The sequence below is a fragment of the Cebus imitator genome, unplaced genomic scaffold (assembly GCF_001604975.1).
Source record: "Cebus imitator isolate Cc_AM_T3 unplaced genomic scaffold, Cebus_imitator-1.0 Scaffold73, whole genome shotgun sequence".
In the NCBI taxonomy this organism is placed as follows: domain Eukaryota; kingdom Metazoa; phylum Chordata; class Mammalia; order Primates; family Cebidae; genus Cebus; species Cebus imitator.
Window position 1 is genome coordinate 6,885,349 of NW_016107388.1, and position 16,867 is coordinate 6,902,215.

Genomic DNA, 16,867 nt, shown 5'->3' on the forward strand with positions numbered 1-16,867 from the left:
AAAAAAAAAAAAAAAAAAAAAAAAAAAAAAAAAAAAAAAAAAAAAAAAAAAAAAAAAAAATTATCATAAAGAAAGAAAATGGTATATTGGCCAGCTACACAGCAAACAAAATGGCAGCTTCGTTTGTCAAGTAGAATTTGTATAGGGCTTAAAAATTTTTGCATTTTATACACACTTCATGTATATATTTTGCATATTTTTATCACAAGGTGTGTACTGCAGTGGTTGTATGATGCAAATCTTATTTGCGAGATACAAACATTTACTTACACTTTTCCCCCGTAGGAAGCTTCTCTCTGTCTGTCAGAGACTTTGACCCCGTGCATGGTGATGTTATTAAGCACTACAAAATTAGAAGCTTGGACAATGGGGGCTATTACATCTCTCCACGAATCACTTTTCCCTGTATCAGCGACATGATTAAACATTACCAAAGTAAGTAACAACCGAAGGTTCAACAAGACAAAATGTATTTGTTATGACATGGATAAGATGTCAAACACTATATTTATATTAAAGCTTTGTATACATCACATTTCTCTTGGATACAGTTGGCAGGTCATATGCTATAAGTGATTCTAAATTAATCTATAGTTAGGCCAGGCACAGTGGCTCACTGCAATCCCAGCACGTTGGGAGACCAGGGCAGACAGATCACTTGAGGTCAGGAGTTTGAGATCAGACTGGCCAATATGGTGATATTCTGTCTCTACTAAAACAAAAAAATTAGCCAGGCATAGTGATGCACACCTGTAGCCCCAGCTACTTGGAAGGCTGAGGCCAGAGAATCACTTGAACACGGGAGGTGGAGATTACAGTGAGCTGAGATCATGCCACTGCACTCCAGCCTGGGTGACAGAGCAAGACTCTGTCTCAAAATAATAATACTAAGAAGAAGAAGATAAAATAAGTTAATGAATCTATAAATATACAAAGTAAGATTTGATTCTTATGAATCATTCTCCCAGTCCTTCCCACCTAGTCCATGCTGTTTGACGTTCAGTGTTCCAGTTACCAAGAGAAAAATATCTATTTTTATATATTATACATTATATATTTATAATATATAATATATATTATATATTTGTAAAAATATATGTTATATATTTTTACAATGCATCTGAATTTCTGGAATAGGAATGGAGATTTGCGGATCTCTGTGTGTGTGTGTGTAAAAGTAATATATATTCTTGGTAAAGTCAAACAGAAATAACACTACCTCTGATATATTCAGAAGTGGCAGGTCAATGTCCCTGTCTCGAGTGCCACATTGCAGCCCTGCAAAGCCTGGGCCTGAGACTACGGGTTCTTTCCTGTGTGATTGGAGTCAGTGGAGCAGTTGTTGCCCTGGCTCCTTTCTATGACCTGCTTGAAGGAAATGCACATTATAGGTTTGCCTGAGTCACAAAACATGGAGACAGCAACGTGCTTCCTATTTTGTAGAGTCCCCCCTCCCTCCGTGTTCCCATTCGTGTGTGCGCCCGGCACGTGCTGAGGGCTTGTGGTGCTCTGGCTCTGTTCTGGGGCCTGGGGTCCACCAGTGACATGACTGAGTCCCCACTATGGTGCCCTGTGAAACTTATGTGGGCATAATAATCTGAAATCACATTTTATGAAGTATGACAACCTATCAGCCTGTGGTTGTCTGTTGGCTCTGTTGTTTTTGTTGATGTATGTTAGCAGTGCTGATGAATAAAATCCAAGTATGTTTTAAATGGTTTCCTTATACAAATTTCAAAAATCACAGTTATGCGAAGGATGCTTCTCATAAGCATTTTGTTCATAGGCTGTGGCAGGTTGGACACTCTAAGGCTTCTAGTTCAAACCCTTCTTTATAGACACAGGTAAAGTACAAAGTATTGCATTTCTTAACCTTAATTTTCCCTTTCAAAATAGAGCAGTCAGATGGCTTGTGCAGAAGACTAGAGAAGGCTTGTATCAGTCCCAAGCCACAGAAGCCGTGGGATAAAGATGCCTGGGAGATCCCCAGGGAGTCCATCAAGTTGGTGAAACGGCTCGGTGCTGGGCAGTTTGGGGAAGTCTGGATGGGTAAGTGTATGGTGTGGGGGCCTCTGTCCTTCCAGAGGTGGTGACAGGAGAAGTAAAGGCTGAAGCCAATTTCTATCAGCTTCTGAGCCAGACACTAAATTATGTCAGAAGCACCATTTCCTTTTGTTTTCCTCTGTCCATCTGGGGCTGAGAAATGGCCTGCAAAATCTATTCACTGCAGCTCTGGCTCTTTCTTGTGACTTAATAATTCTCTTAGTGTTTGTAAGGAGGGAAGTAATGGATATTTATCTTGATCATTCTGCCCATTTCTTTGTGATTCCCTCATCACCAGATTCTCTGGATGCACATTTCAAGTGCAAGAAATTTGCTTCCATCTCAGGGAAAGGTATTCTTAGGGCTGGGACCCATTGGTTTAATAGAAAGTCTCAATTACAATTTGAGGGTCAGCAAGAAAGTTTCTAAGGTTCTCTGAGTCACATCATGAATAAGTCATTTCTTAATGTTAAGTATTGCCTTCTCAGGCTGGGAAGAAGTGCAGCAAGATTATAGCAGTGGCCTTTTTCCAGGGGATTCTTTTTGTCTACCCACTTTTTAAAAAGTTTTTATGGTGAGCTGAGCACAGTGGCTCATGCCTGTAATCTCAGCACTATGGGAGGTGGAGGCCAGAGGATTGCTTGATCCTAGGAGGCTGAGAACAGCCTGAGCAACACAGGGAGACACTGTCTCTACAAATAAAAAAAAATTAGCTGGGTGCCGTGGTGTGTGCCTGTAGTTTCAGCTATTTGGGAGGCTGAGGTGGGAGGATCACTTGAGCCAAGGAGGTCAAGGCTGCAGTGGGCCGAGATGGCACCCTTGCACTCCAGCCTGGGTGACACAGTGAGACCCTGCCTCAAAATAAATAAATAAATAAAGTTTTCATAGTAAATGTGAATTTCTTTGGTGATAAGAATTTTTGAGAACAAAAATGTTAAAGTATAATATTCTTTTAATGGCTCAAACGGACTGTGCAGTTATTTCTGGAAAGGGTAACATGTTAGGTCACACACATCTGACTGGGTCATGTTTTCTGTGTCAGCTTTGTTGAGTGCAAGCAAATGTGATTTCCAAATGGAAGGGACAGACGGCTTTTAAACACTCTCCAGCCCCAGTGGAGCAGCAGCTGGGGCCACGTGGGCTTGTCACCTCTGCATCCAGGTTTTCCCTCTAGTCTTGGCCCCTGGGATCACAGCCTTGCTCACTTTCTCCTGTTGGCTCTTCTTGAGCAGAAAGAAGTGTCTTTAAACATAATACATACTGAGCCAGCCTATCATTAATTCTTACTGCACTGTTAGTCTTTCTGCACATATTTGCAGAATTCCAGTAAACTGTAATTACATGACTTCACATTCTCCGTTTGGGTTGGCATCTGTCAGAACCGGTTGGCAGTGTGTATCAGGTCCTCTGTTTCTGTTCCACTCCACAGATTCACAGGTGTGAGTGCTCACTCTGAATGTTGTCTTTTCCCATGCACACTCTGTTGTCTAAGTCAGAACATCTTCCTCCTTTTTCTATGTGCTCTTTTTTTATTAACATGAAATTCACAAGACATAAATTAATCATTTAAAATGAACAATTCTGTGGCATTTAGTACATTCACAATGTTGCGCAGCCACCACTTCCATCTACTTTCAAAATGTTTCCATCATCCCAAAAGGAAACAACGTACCCAATAAACAATACCTCTTCATTCCCCCAACTGCTCAGCCCCTGGCAACCACCATTCTTTCTGCCTTCGAATTTAACCACTCTAGGTACCTCATATAAGCAGAATAATTTATTTGTCCTTTTGCATCTGGCTTATTTCACCTAGCATAATGTTTTCAAGGTTCATCCGTGTTGTAGAATGTATTAGGATTTTTTTCTTTTTATGGCTGAGTAATATTCCATTGCATGACTATACCACAGTTTATCTACTTATCCATTGGTGGACATTTCCGTTGTTTCTACCTTTTGACTGTTATGAATAACTGTATGAATGTTCACATACAAATTATCATGTGGACACATTTTAATTTCTCTTGTGTGTAAACCTAGGAGTGCAATTGCTGGGGCATATGGTAAGTCTATATGAAACTTTTTGAAGAACCACAAAACTGTTATCTGTTCATTAAAAAAAAAATGGCTTGCCTTCTTTTTTCCTCCTAAGATATTTATATATGTATATATTTTTCCAAATCTACAGAATGAGGCAGGAATAGTGTAATGAATATTATATACCCTTCATGTAGATTCACCAGTTGTTAATATTTTCCTAATTTTCTTGATCTTTTATATATATACACACATACATAGACGTTGTTGTTATTGTGTTGATCACCTGTAAGTGCAGACATGCCTTGCTGAGTTTTGTGAAGATTGTCTAAGCCCCTAGGCTGTACAGGTATTGATTGACTTGCGACCTATGCAACTTACGATCATTCGACTTTACGACCCCAATCGCTAGCCACGACTGCTCTGCTGTAGATTTTTGGAAACACTACAACATTTTGATGTGTATCAAGAATATCGCTACCGCCTGGGAGGCTGTGACGACAAAATGCCTGAATGGTATCTGGAAAAATTGTGGTAAGTGCTATGTTAATGATTTTGACGGATTTGACAGTGAACATGAACTTGAAACAATTCAGGGGAAAAAATAGTACAGGTATTGATCGACTTGTGACCTATGCAACTTACGACCATTCGACTTTAGGACCACAATCACTAGCCACGACTGCTCCGCGTCTGGCAGCGCAAATGTTGCCCAGCTGGGCGTACAACAGTGCGGACCAGCTTCCGGCAGCACTGCCATCTCCGCCTGCACCATTTCAACTGTTATCCCAGGCTCGGTACAGCAATTTGTGTTTTGTGTCTTGGACATTTTTCATCAATCCCCTCCCAAGATGTCTACCAAGAGGAAATTGTCTTTGTCTACACCTCAGCCTGCCAAGAAGGAAAGAAAAGCCATCGATCTCAACACGAAAATGAAGGTAATTAATTAAGCAGTACGAAGGAGGAAAGAAAGTGAATGTGATCGCACATGATTGTGTCGACGATTTTGAAAGACAAAGAAAGAATTCATGAAGCTATGAAACGTTCTGCACCCATGCGATCAACAGTTGTAACAAAGCAACGAAGCGGGCCCATCCATGAAATGGAGAAATTGCTATGTATTTGGATGGAAGATCAAATTCAAAAACGGACACCATTAAGTCTTTTTACTGGGCAGATGAAGGCGAGAAGCCTATTTCAGACTCTGAAGGAGCATGCTGGAGAAGATTACAGTCAAGAATTTGTAGCAAGCACTGGCTGGTTCCAGAGATTCAAGAAAAGATTCCAAATGCATAGCGTTCGAGTGACTGGAGAAGCAGCGAGTGCGGATGAGGAAGGAGCACGTAAGTTTGTTGATAGTCTGGATGAATTAATTATAGACGAGGGATATCTAGCAGAACAGATTTTCAACGTTGATGAAACTGCATTATTTTGGAAACGGATGCCAGCACGCACTTATATTCACAAAGAGGCCAAAAGCATGCCGGGATTTAAAGCATTTAAGAATAGGCTAACTCTGCTGCTTGGCGGGAACATCGCAGGGTTTAAGATGAAGCCATTCTTAATTTATCACTCAGACAACCCGCGTGCGTTCAGGAATGTTAACAAGCACACACTGCCCGTCTACTTTCGTTCTCAACGTAAAGCATGGATGACACAAGAGTTGTTTGAAGACTGGTTTATGAACTGATTTATTCCCCAAGTTCAAGAATATTGTTTGGAGAAAGATATTCCTTTCAAGATTTTATTGCTACTCAATAATGCGCCTGGACACCCACCACATCTAGGCGATCTCCATCCAGATGTAAAATTTGTTTTTCTTCCGCCAAACACGACTCCACTTATCCAGCCTACGGACCAAGGTTCGATTGCTACATGAAAGGCCAACTATCTCCGAACCACCTTCACTCAAGCAATAACCGCTATAGATGCTGACTCAGAACTAACATTGTGAGATTTTTGGAAACACTACAACATTTTGATGTGTAGCAAGAATATCGCTACCGCCTGGGAGGCTGTGATGACAAAGTGCATGAATGGCATCTGGAAAAATTGTGTTAAGCGCTCTGTTAATGATTTTGACGGATTTGACAGTGAACATGAACTTGAAACAATTCGGGAAAAAATTGTAAAACTCGCTAAAGACCTTTCTTTGGAGTGTGAAATGGAAGATGTCGAAGAGTTGCTAGACAAAGAATCCGGAGAACTTACAAATGAAGAGCTGATCGAACTGGAAGAAGAACGAGTGGCGGAAGAAGAAAGAAGAGAAGCAGAGAAAGAAGAGGAGGAGCCAGAAAGAAAGTTCACCACTAAGGGATTATCAGATGGTTTATCTTTACTGAATAAACTTCTTATACATTTCGAAGCAATGGACCCAAACATCGAACGATTTGCAAGGATTGAACGGATGGCGCACGATGTGTTTCATCTGTATCATGAAATTTATGAAGAAAAAAAGAAACATAGAATTCAGACAAAGCTCACCATGTTTATGAAAAAACCAACTCCAGTAACCCCAACTGCTGCCTCAGATGACGACATCAACGATCCACAGCCAAGCACCAGCTGCCAATCAAATGTTTTGTACATGTTGATATATTTTGATATGTTTTGCAATTGGGAAAATGTTTCCTATGGTATTTTTTACACCTGTATTTTGTATTTTTGTATGCACCTGTATTTTGTATTTTTGTATGCACCTGTATTTTGTAATTTTGTATGTTTTGCAAATATTAAACCAGTTGTACTGGTAATGCAGTGTTTTACTTAAACCTGACAAATGTAAAAATAAGAAACAAAATGGTGTAGAGATGATACAAATGGCATAACATGAACAAAGAAAATTATGATCTATAACAATAATGAAAGAAAATTATGATAAAATATGACTTAAAGATTTTTATAACATCATTTCACAGTACTGTACATATAGCCTACTCAACTTACGACCAAATGGTGTTACGACCGGTCTGTCGGAACCAATCGTGGTCGTAAGTCGAGCACTAGCTGTAAGCAATTGTTGCCAACCTAGATGCCTGGCATCAAAAGTGCTGCTGTCAGCTGTGGTGCCGGTGCGTCCTCCAGGGGTGCCTGAAGAGGTTGGGGCAGGAAGCCAGGGGCCAGGTAGCCTGGGGCACACACCTCGGCAGACCTTCTTACATCCCTTGTTCTGTCCTAAGCTGCAAGTCTGCACTAAAATTGTACACCTCGAGCTCAAGCACATGGGTCCTTTCTGGGACTGGGAAAACCTCTGCTTCTGATTCCACATGCACCAAATCCCCTGTCTATTTCTCGTCCTTTCCTGTGCACAACTTGATTTGAGAGAACTTTCACTTAACATCTATCCAGGTGGTGCCTGGGAGAAGCAGGTTTAGAAGAGAGGAGAGTGGGGTTACTTTTTATTTAGACGGTCTGAAAGAAGGTAAAAATCTTGAGAAAATACGTCATTTGAATAGATTTGCTCATTCTCTTTTTAACACTGTGGTAAAATGCACGTGACATAACATTTCTGTTTTAATGTCGTTTAGGTGTACCGTTCAGTCGTGTTAAATGCGTCTACATTGTATGCAACCAGTCTCCAGATTCTCTTTGCATTTGATAAGACTGAGAGACTCTGTACTCTTTCACACCAACTCCCGGGTGCCCTCTCCCTCCAGGCTCTGGCAGCCACCATGCTACCTTCTGTCCCTATGAACTTGACTACCTTAGGTACCTCAAATAATTGGAATCATACAGCATTTGTCTTTTTGTGTCTGGCTTATTTCACTTAGCATGATGTCTCCAAGGTTCATCTATGTTGTGGCATGTGTCAGAATTTCTTTGCTTTTTAAGGATGAATAATGTTCCTGTGTATGCATGTATCACATTTGGTGTATTTATCTATTGATGGACAATTAGGTTGCTTCTACCCTTTGGCTACTGTGAGTAATGCCACTGTGAACATGGGTGGACAGATACCTCTGTGAGATCTTATTTTCCATTCCTTTGAGTATAAACCCAGAAGTGGAATGGCTGAATCCTGTAATTCTTCTATTTTAAAAATTTTGAGGAACTCCTGTACTGTTTCCTGTATCAGTGATGGAGCATCTTTTCATGTTCTTCCTGGTCATTTCTACATCTTCTTTGGAGAAATGTATGTTCAAGTCATTTTCTCACTTTTTTTTTTGGTAGAGACAAGGTTTTACCATATTGGCCAGGCTGGTCTCGAACTCCTGACCTTGTCATCTGTCTGCATTGGCCTCCCAAAGTGCTGGGATTACAGGCACGAGCCACCGTGCCCAGCCTTCCCACTTTTAAAATTGTGTTTTTTACTTGATTTGCTAATAACTTTTTAAATGACAGAGCGGGTAGAACCTTATGTAAAGTGGGGTTTAATGAAACCTAACTTGGAGGGATTGCAGAACAATTGAAAGAAATTGTGCAGGTAAGTGCAATTTAAATATGTTGAATACACACACCAGAGGAATACTGGGAGTATAATCAAAAGAGTTGTGATTGATGATTTTATGTTACAAATAGGTTGAAGGATACCCCCTCTCCCAATTTTGAGCTGCCAGAATTTAGTTGTTATTTCTCAAAGGATAAGCAGGCTAGCCGTTCTCATTGATAGAAAAAATACAATTAAAATCCTATCACTCTTAACCAAGTAAGTTAATATTTTTGTTAAACATAAGGAATTGTTCATGGACAGCCCATCACATTTTATGGTCTGCATTTTTTTGGTCTGAAATGCAGTGAACAAATACTAGGAAGTGACCTGTTCTTTGTGGGAAGGGGCTGGGGGGGGGATAAAAGAAAGAGGTGTCTCTGCTTCAAGCTGTTTCCTCTTGTTTGTGTGATCCTTGTGACATCTGACTTGGGTGACATGCTTCCTCTGCGGATTGTCCTATTCCCAGGGAACTGACTGGGCAGCAAGGCTACAGATGATGTTTCCTCTGACTGCCTGGTCTCTGAAGAGACTCTGAGGAAGGAAGGAAACTTATTTTAAATTGAATTTTGCTTGATAAATTATCATTTGAGCCAACTGCCTCGAGATTAATCACAAAATCAGATGCAAGCATTTTTTAAAAACCACTCTCCATTTTGTGGTACTTGGGCCCTTTTTTTTTATTGTTTTGAGATGGAGTCTTGCTCTGTTGTGTAGGCTGGAGTGCAGTGCTGTGATCATGGCTCACTGCAACCTCTGCCTGCTGGGTTCAAACAAGTCTCCTGTCTCAGCCTCCCAAGAAGCTGGGATTACAAGCACACACCACTACGCCCGGCTAATTTTTGTACTTTTAGGTTTTGTGTTCTTTTTTTTTTTTTTTTTAACGAGGTCTCGCTCTGTCACCCAGGCTGGAGTGCAGGAGTGTGATCTTGGCTGTCTGCAACCTCCGCCTCCCAGGTTCAAGAGATTCTCCGGCCTCAGCCTCCTAATTAGCTGGGATTATAGGCATCTGCCATCATGCCTGGCTAATTTTTTGTATTTTTAGTAAAGATGGGGTTTCATCCTGTTGGTCAGGCTGGTCTTGAACTCCTGACCTCGTGAGCCATACTTGAGCGCTTTTTAGCAATCCAGTCACAGCTGGCATTGGAGCTCTCTCAAGGTGCCACATAAGCTTTCTTTAACTGTGGCAAAGTGGCACTCCACAAGACACTCTTTACTAGCTCAAAAAGATTTTTTTTAACATCACATTTCATCTGTATTGATGACCCAAATCTCCATGACCAGGTTAATTTGAACTTTCAAACTACTGGAGAGTACCTTAGAAACACATGATTTGATCCTGAGCACTGAATAAAAACTGTGCCTTTATTGCAGGGATGAAAACCACCCTATTGCCGGGCGCAGTGGCTCATGCCTGTAATCCCAGCACTTTGGGAGGCCGAGGCGGGTGGATCACGAGGTCAAGAGATCGAGACCATCCTGGTCAACATGGTGAAACCCCGTCTCTACTAAAAAAAAAAAAACAAAAATTCAGCTGGGCATGGTGGCATGTGCCTGTAAATCCCAGCTACTCAGGAGGCTGAGGCAGGAGAATTGCCTGAACCCAGGAGGCGGAGGTTGCGGTGAGCCAAGATCGCGCCATTGCACTCCAGCCTGGGTAAACAAGAGCGAAACTCCGTCTCAAAAAAAAAAAAAAAAAAGAAAGAAAAAAGAAAACCACCCTATTGTTTCAATGTCAGAGCCCCTAAGAGATCATCTGGGAGCCGCTGCCGTTCTTCAGCCATGTTTTACACAGCTGTTTTATCCACCACTCATCTCAAACTCCTTATCAGTATTTAAAATATCTGCAACTGCAATATTTCCTGATAACTTTCCCCCCTAACCTTGCAAAACGTTTTTTTTCCTTCATCCTTTACTCATCTTTTTCTATTGTATAAGAGTCTCCGTGAGCTCCATTGTTTTTATGATGGCAAAAGGGAAATGGTTTTGTTTCTTTTAACTTTTATTGCTATGTAATGTAACAAGCAGACAGAAAATGCAAACACAAATATCTAATTTCACAAATAATTACAAAGCAAAAACTGGTGTGCCGACCTCAGAGGAAACTTGCTAGCCCCAGAATCCCCCACCCTCCACCCATCCCCTCCCACCCACACCCTACCTGTCCCCCAGAGACAACAGCTATTCCAACCTTCCTGATGTTTTTCTGACTTTTCTTCGTAATTTTCCCACTTTCATATATGGGGATGTATGCATCCCCCTCAAAACATGGCTCAGTTTTACCTGTTTTTGAACTTTGTATGAATGAATCATACCAAATGTGCTCTTTTATATCTTGCCTCTTTTACTCAACATGGTGAGATGTATTCATGCTTTTGGGTGTGGCTACAGTTCATTCATCTTTATGCCTTACAGTGTTGGTGAGAGGCATCCATGCTTTTGGGTGTGGCTACGATTCATTCATCTTCATCCCAGGTCTTGTTGGTGAGATGCATCCGTGCTTTTGGGTGTGGGTACGGTTTATTCATCTTCATGCCATATCATGCTGTGCTACATGTGTTTTCAAGATATGCGATTGTTTATCCATTTATTTCACTGTTTACTGATAAAAATTGGAGTCCACGTTAGTCCATTTTGCTTTGTTAAAGGAATACCTGAGACTGGGTAACTTATAAAGAAAAGGTTTATTGGATTCATGGTTCTGCAGATTGTACAAGGAACATGGCACCTGCCCCTGCTTCTGGCGAGGCCTCAGGAAGCTTCCACTCATAAAGGAAGGCAAAGGGGTGCGAGCATGTCACACAGTGAGAGGCAAAGGGGTGCGAGCATGTCACACAGTGAGAGCAAGAGAACCACAGGAGGAGGTGCTCTGCTTTTAGACAACCAGCTCTCTCCTGGACTAATAGAGCGAGAATTCACTCATTACCATGGGGATAGCCCCAAGCCATTCATGAGGGATTCATTCCCTTGACCCAGATACCACCCTCTAAGCCCTACCTCCAAAACTGGGGATCAAACTTCAACATGAGATTTGGAGGGGACAAACATCCAACTGTATCAGAATTGTTCACAGTTTGAGCTGCTATGACTAATGTGCTGCACATTTTTGTGCTGGTCCAAGCGTGCATGAGTTTCTCTAGGGTGAGTGGGAGTGGATTTGCTGGATCATAAGGTGTGTGAAACTTCAGCTCTTCTAAGTGCGGCCAACTTGTTTTCCAAAGTGCCAGTCCCAGCTTAGATTCTCACTAGCAATGTATGCCAGTCCCCATGTCCCCTTTTCTGACTAGGAGAGCTGTATTTAGAGAGATATGGGCCCCAAGGCAGCACAGCCGGTGGGTGGTTACCCAGAAGGAAGTGTGTACTCAGCATCCTTCATGGGCCCCTTGCATACTGTCACAGAAGCTCTGCAATTGAATTTCAGTGATGCTCAGCAAAGAACACAGAATGGGGCCTAGGACAGCTGCTCCAGCGTCCCTCCCAAGGGGCAGGTGCTCACCAGCACTTGATATTGCCAGACTTTAAAAATTTTTGCTAAGCTCGGCAGTGATTTCTCATGACTTTATTTGCATGTCTCTGATTACTAATAAGACTGAGCACTTTCACATGTTTATTACTCATATGAATTTCTTCTTTTGAAATGCCCATTCAAGCCTTTGCCTATTTTTTCTCTTTTTCTTATTGATTTGTAAGAATTCTTTATATATACTGGATGCCATTTCCTTGCAGTTACATGTATCATGTATTTTATGTATTTTCGTGTATTTTATATCATGTCTTTTCCTGCTATGATTTGCTATGAACATGCTCATATAACTTAGGGTTAGGGTTAGGGCTGGGGTTAGGGTTAGGGTTTATAAACTAAAAAATTTTTATGAAACCTTTTTGATTTAACTATAACATTAAAAGCCTTTTGTTGGTGGAATGTACTTTACAATAACCTTAAGCTTTATAGAAAAGGCCATATTTCTTTTAATTATGCATTTAGATGGCAGATCAATTTAATATATTCATAATTCCACTATTTTAGGCAGTTGGTGGCTTTTTAAAAGGACCTAGGATGGTTTTTTTTTTTTTTTTTTTTTTTTNCTTTGTTTTGTTTTAGAGATGGGTCCACCTTGGTCTTGAACTCCTGGGCTCAAGTGATCCTCCTGTCTCTCAAAGTGCTGGGATTACAGACATGAGCCACCTTGCCTAGCCTTATTTTTCTATAGAGCACTGCAAGCTGCTAAGTATTAACCAAAGTGGAATACAAAAGAGAACATTTTAACAGATGAATCAGTCTTAATGACCAGAAGAAATATCACTGGGTGGGGTTGAGAGCCAGCTATGAATGAAGACTTTTTCTTGCCTGTTTGAAGGCTTAGAATTAGATACATAGTACATTTCTTTATTATTTTAAAAAATCATTTTATGAAAAAGTACATACTTGGCTGGGCATGGTGGCTCATGCCTATAATTCCAGCACTTTGGGAGACCGAGGCGGGCAGATCAGCTGAGATCAGGGGTTCAAGACCAGCCTGGCCAACATGGCAAAACCCTGTCTCTCCTGAAAAAAAGAAAGAAAGAAAAAGTACATACTCATGGACAAATATAATCCGAATAGAAAAGAACAAGAGAAAGTAGAAGTCACTTCAAATTCTACCAGCTAGGGATAATCACTGCTAATATTTTACTCAGCAGGCTTCCGGTCATCTTTCTACGATTTCACATACAGATATTCTTGCCCCTAAAAAGGGGACCATCCACTCCACGTCCCCTTTCCCTAGGGCAGGTGCTATGCAGCTGTTGTGCACCAGACAGCAAGAGCCTGCAGGGAGATTCTCAGTGGCCCCGCCAGCTGCTACTTCCTTCTCCCCATTTTTTTTTTTTTTTTTTTTTTTTTTTTGAGACAGAGTTTCACTCTTGTTGCCCAGGCTGGAGTGCAATGTTTTTTTTTTTTTTTTTTTTTAACTCTTTAGCATTGAGTGGTCTATTGCATTTAATGGAATGATTTTTATAAATCTGTGTGTGAATGTGCATGCAAACACATATTTTTTTTTTTTTTTGCATTTCCAAGAGAAATATGGAAACAGAAGAGAGGAAAGGAAGGAAGAATATAATTATTAATATTTCTGCTTTGCCAAATTACTGAGAAAATGCTTTCCCAAGAGAAAGTCAAGATCAAATTGCTCAATCCCAGTCCCAGAAGGGTGTTGCCTCAGGGGGACGATACTAAGGAGTCAGTATTGCCCAGAGTGTGTTCCACGTGGTGTGAGAAGCTACTTGAACAAGCGTTCTGAGGTCAAGAAAGTGTGGGAAATGCTGGGTGAGCAAATACAGGCTTTTCCCCTGAAGGCCTTCCAAGGCACCTGCTGTATCTTTTGTGTGAGGGAGGAGTGGAGGGAGGGGCTCCCCATCCTTTCAGTGGGGGATCCTTTTTCAAGTCCAGTTGTCTGCAAACCTTGGGAAGTACTTATTTAACTCTATCATATTGTACTTAAAATTTAGTTCATGTAAGTAATTTTTATAAATAACGTCTTTTTAAAAGAAAATTTGGCAAATAGTTAAAGATATGGTGAACAAATTAAATCACTCATAATTACACCATTGGAACTAACCAGCATTTGGTGTATTTTGGTCTTTTCTTCCAGACCATTATTTATATGTGTGTGTCTGTATATGTATAAAATATGCCCGTACTTTAAAATGGGGATTATAATGTGAACATATGCCTGTGTGTGTATGTATACGTATGTAAGTGATTATAGCAGATATAGAGGTTTGTTTTTTTGTCTTGAATAAAAAACATTTTATTATTAGAGAAAAATATCAGTCCTTAGCTGGGCACTGTGGCTCCTGCCTATAATCCCAGCACTTTGAGTTCCAGACCAGCCTGGCAAGCATGGTGAAACCCCATCTCTACTAAAAATACACAAATTAACCAGGTATGGTTGTGGGCACCTATAAACCCAGGTACTCAACAATCTGAGGCATGAGAATCGCTTGAACCTGGGAGGTGGAGATTGCAGTGAGCCAAGATCGTGCCACTGCATTGCCTGGGCAATAGAGCAAGATTCAATCTTCGAAAAAAGAAAAATATTAGTCCTCATGGTGCAGTACCAATGAAAACTTTTTTTACTATCATTTCATAAAAACGTTTTGATTTTTGAATAATTTAAGCATTTTTTGGTAAAAAAAGAAAATTCCTAGATACTTTTCATCTAGCCTCCCCTAATTTTATCACTTACGTAGTGTTTAATGCAGGTCTTTTATTTTCTTTCTGAGACAGAGTTTCACTCTTGTTGCCCAGGCTGGAGTGTGATGATATAATCTCAGCTCACTGCAGCCTCTGCCTCATGGGTTCAAGCAATTCTCCTGCCCCAGCCTCCCGAGTAGCTGGGATTACAGGCATGCGCCACCATGCCCAGCTATGTTTTGTATTTTTAGTAGAGACAGGGTTTCTCCATGTTGGTCAGGCTGGTCTCAAACTCCTGACCTCAGGTGATGTGCCCGCCTTGGCCTCCCAAAGTGCTGGGATTACAGGCATAAGCTACAGCACCCAGTAACTAAAGATTTTTTTAATCTGTAATTAAATTTTCTGCTAACTCTGCGTCTGCAAAGTGAAGTTTTACATTTTCTGTTTTATAAAGCATGCCCCACCTTCTTTTTTCTTCCTAGGTTATTATAACAACAGTACCAAGGTGGCTGTGAAAACCCTGAAGCCGGGCACGATGTCTGTGCAAGCCTTCCTGGAAGAAGCCAACCTCATGAAGACTCTGCAGCATGACAAGCTGGTGAGGCTCTACGCCGTGGTCACCAGGGAGGAGCCTATTTACATCATCACTGAGTACATGGCCAAGGGTGAGTTCCTTCCACTACCCAGAGCTTACAAGGGTTTCAAATGCAAAAAGTAAAATGTGTAAGCGTTCAGAGATCACTCAAATAGTTTAATTATCAAACAGTATACCAACTACCGAAAAATCAGGAAATATGGGAAGACAGAGCATTTTTATAAACCTAATCACCAGAAGTAATCCATGTCACACAATTGAAATCTAATCCTGTTTTCTCTGCATCTGCCTGCATGTACCTATTACCCTGAGAATAGTACCCCATATCTAGTAGCCCCCAATAAATATCTATCAAATGAATTAATATGTATTTCAAAAGAGAATCTTTTTGTCATATACTTGAAATGTGAATTCCCAGAATTCTAATACTACAGATTTAGTACAGATTGTTCAGTACCAAATTCCTCTTTCTTTCTTTCTTTCTTTTTTATTTTTTGTGGAGACAGAGACTCTCTCCGTCACCTAGGCTGGAGTGCAGTGGCACGATATCCGCTCACTGCGACCTCCATCTCCCGGATTCAAGTGATTCTCCTGCCTCAGTGTCCCTAGTAGCTGGGACTACAGGCGCGCTCCACCATGAACCAGCCAATTTTTTTTTTTTTGTAGAGATAGGGTTTTGTCATGTTGATCAGGCTGGTCTCGAACTCCTGATCTCAGACAATCTGCCTGCCTCAGCCTCCTAAACTGTTAGGATTACTGGCGTGAGCTACCAGGCTCAGCCTCTTTTTGTTCTTTATCTAATATTAATCTTCCTCTTCAGCATTATCTAAATGTTCAGGGTGCCACTTTTAAATATTAATGTTTTTTAAAACTTGTGGAGGTTAACTTCCTATGTAATCATAGAATTGCACGAGAATAGACTTCAAGCAATCATTTTTTCTTTCACTATGATCACCTTTACATAGAAGAAGGCTTTGAATCAACATCCTTCTTCCTTTTTAACCTCCAGTTCATTCCTGAACTAGAGGTTAAAAAGGAAGAAGGGTGTTGATTCAAACATACTAATAAACTGCCAAATTATTTTTTAAAAGTCCTCAGAAGTAATGAAGAAACATAAGCAATGATCCAGGATAGCAATCATCTCATACACAGTGGAGATGGTAGTATGATGTCATAGCTGAATAGATTCAAAAGATGAATATTACATTTTCTTATTTAATATCTGTATTTCAAAATATCAGTCACTCACAGTCCTTCCAAACAAGGGCCAGGCGCAGTGGCTCACGCCTGTAATCCCAGCACTTTGGGAGGCCAAAGTGGGTGGATCACTGGAGGTCAGAGGTTCCAAACCATCCTGGCCAACATGGCAAAACTCCATCTCTAAAAAAAAATAAATAAAACAAAGAAACAAACAAACCAGTTAGCCCTTGTGGCTTGAGTTGCTATAGCCCAGATACCAGGCACAGGGCCAGATGACTTATAGGAGTTCGTGTAAGCATTGTTGAATTAATTAACTTAGAGAATTCTTAATGATAAGTGTAAATATGAGTTTTCCTATGTAACAATGTCTACTTTTTTTTTTTTTTTTTTT

General features: G+C 40.7%; 1 protein-coding gene across 2 annotated transcripts in view; it reads left to right on the top strand.

Moving 5' to 3' along the window:
- Positions 1–16,867, top strand: part of LYN (LYN proto-oncogene, Src family tyrosine kinase) — a 141,930-nt gene that overhangs the window by 75,853 nt on the left and 49,210 nt on the right. For both annotated transcript variants that reach the window (XM_017531818.2, XM_017531819.2), the window contains exons 7-9: positions 286–435; positions 1,897–2,049; positions 15,164–15,346. In XM_017531818.2, coding sequence (XP_017387307.1) covers positions 286–435; positions 1,897–2,049; positions 15,164–15,346 — 486 coding nt within the window. The remainder of the gene's footprint in view (positions 1–285; positions 436–1,896; positions 2,050–15,163; positions 15,347–16,867) is intronic.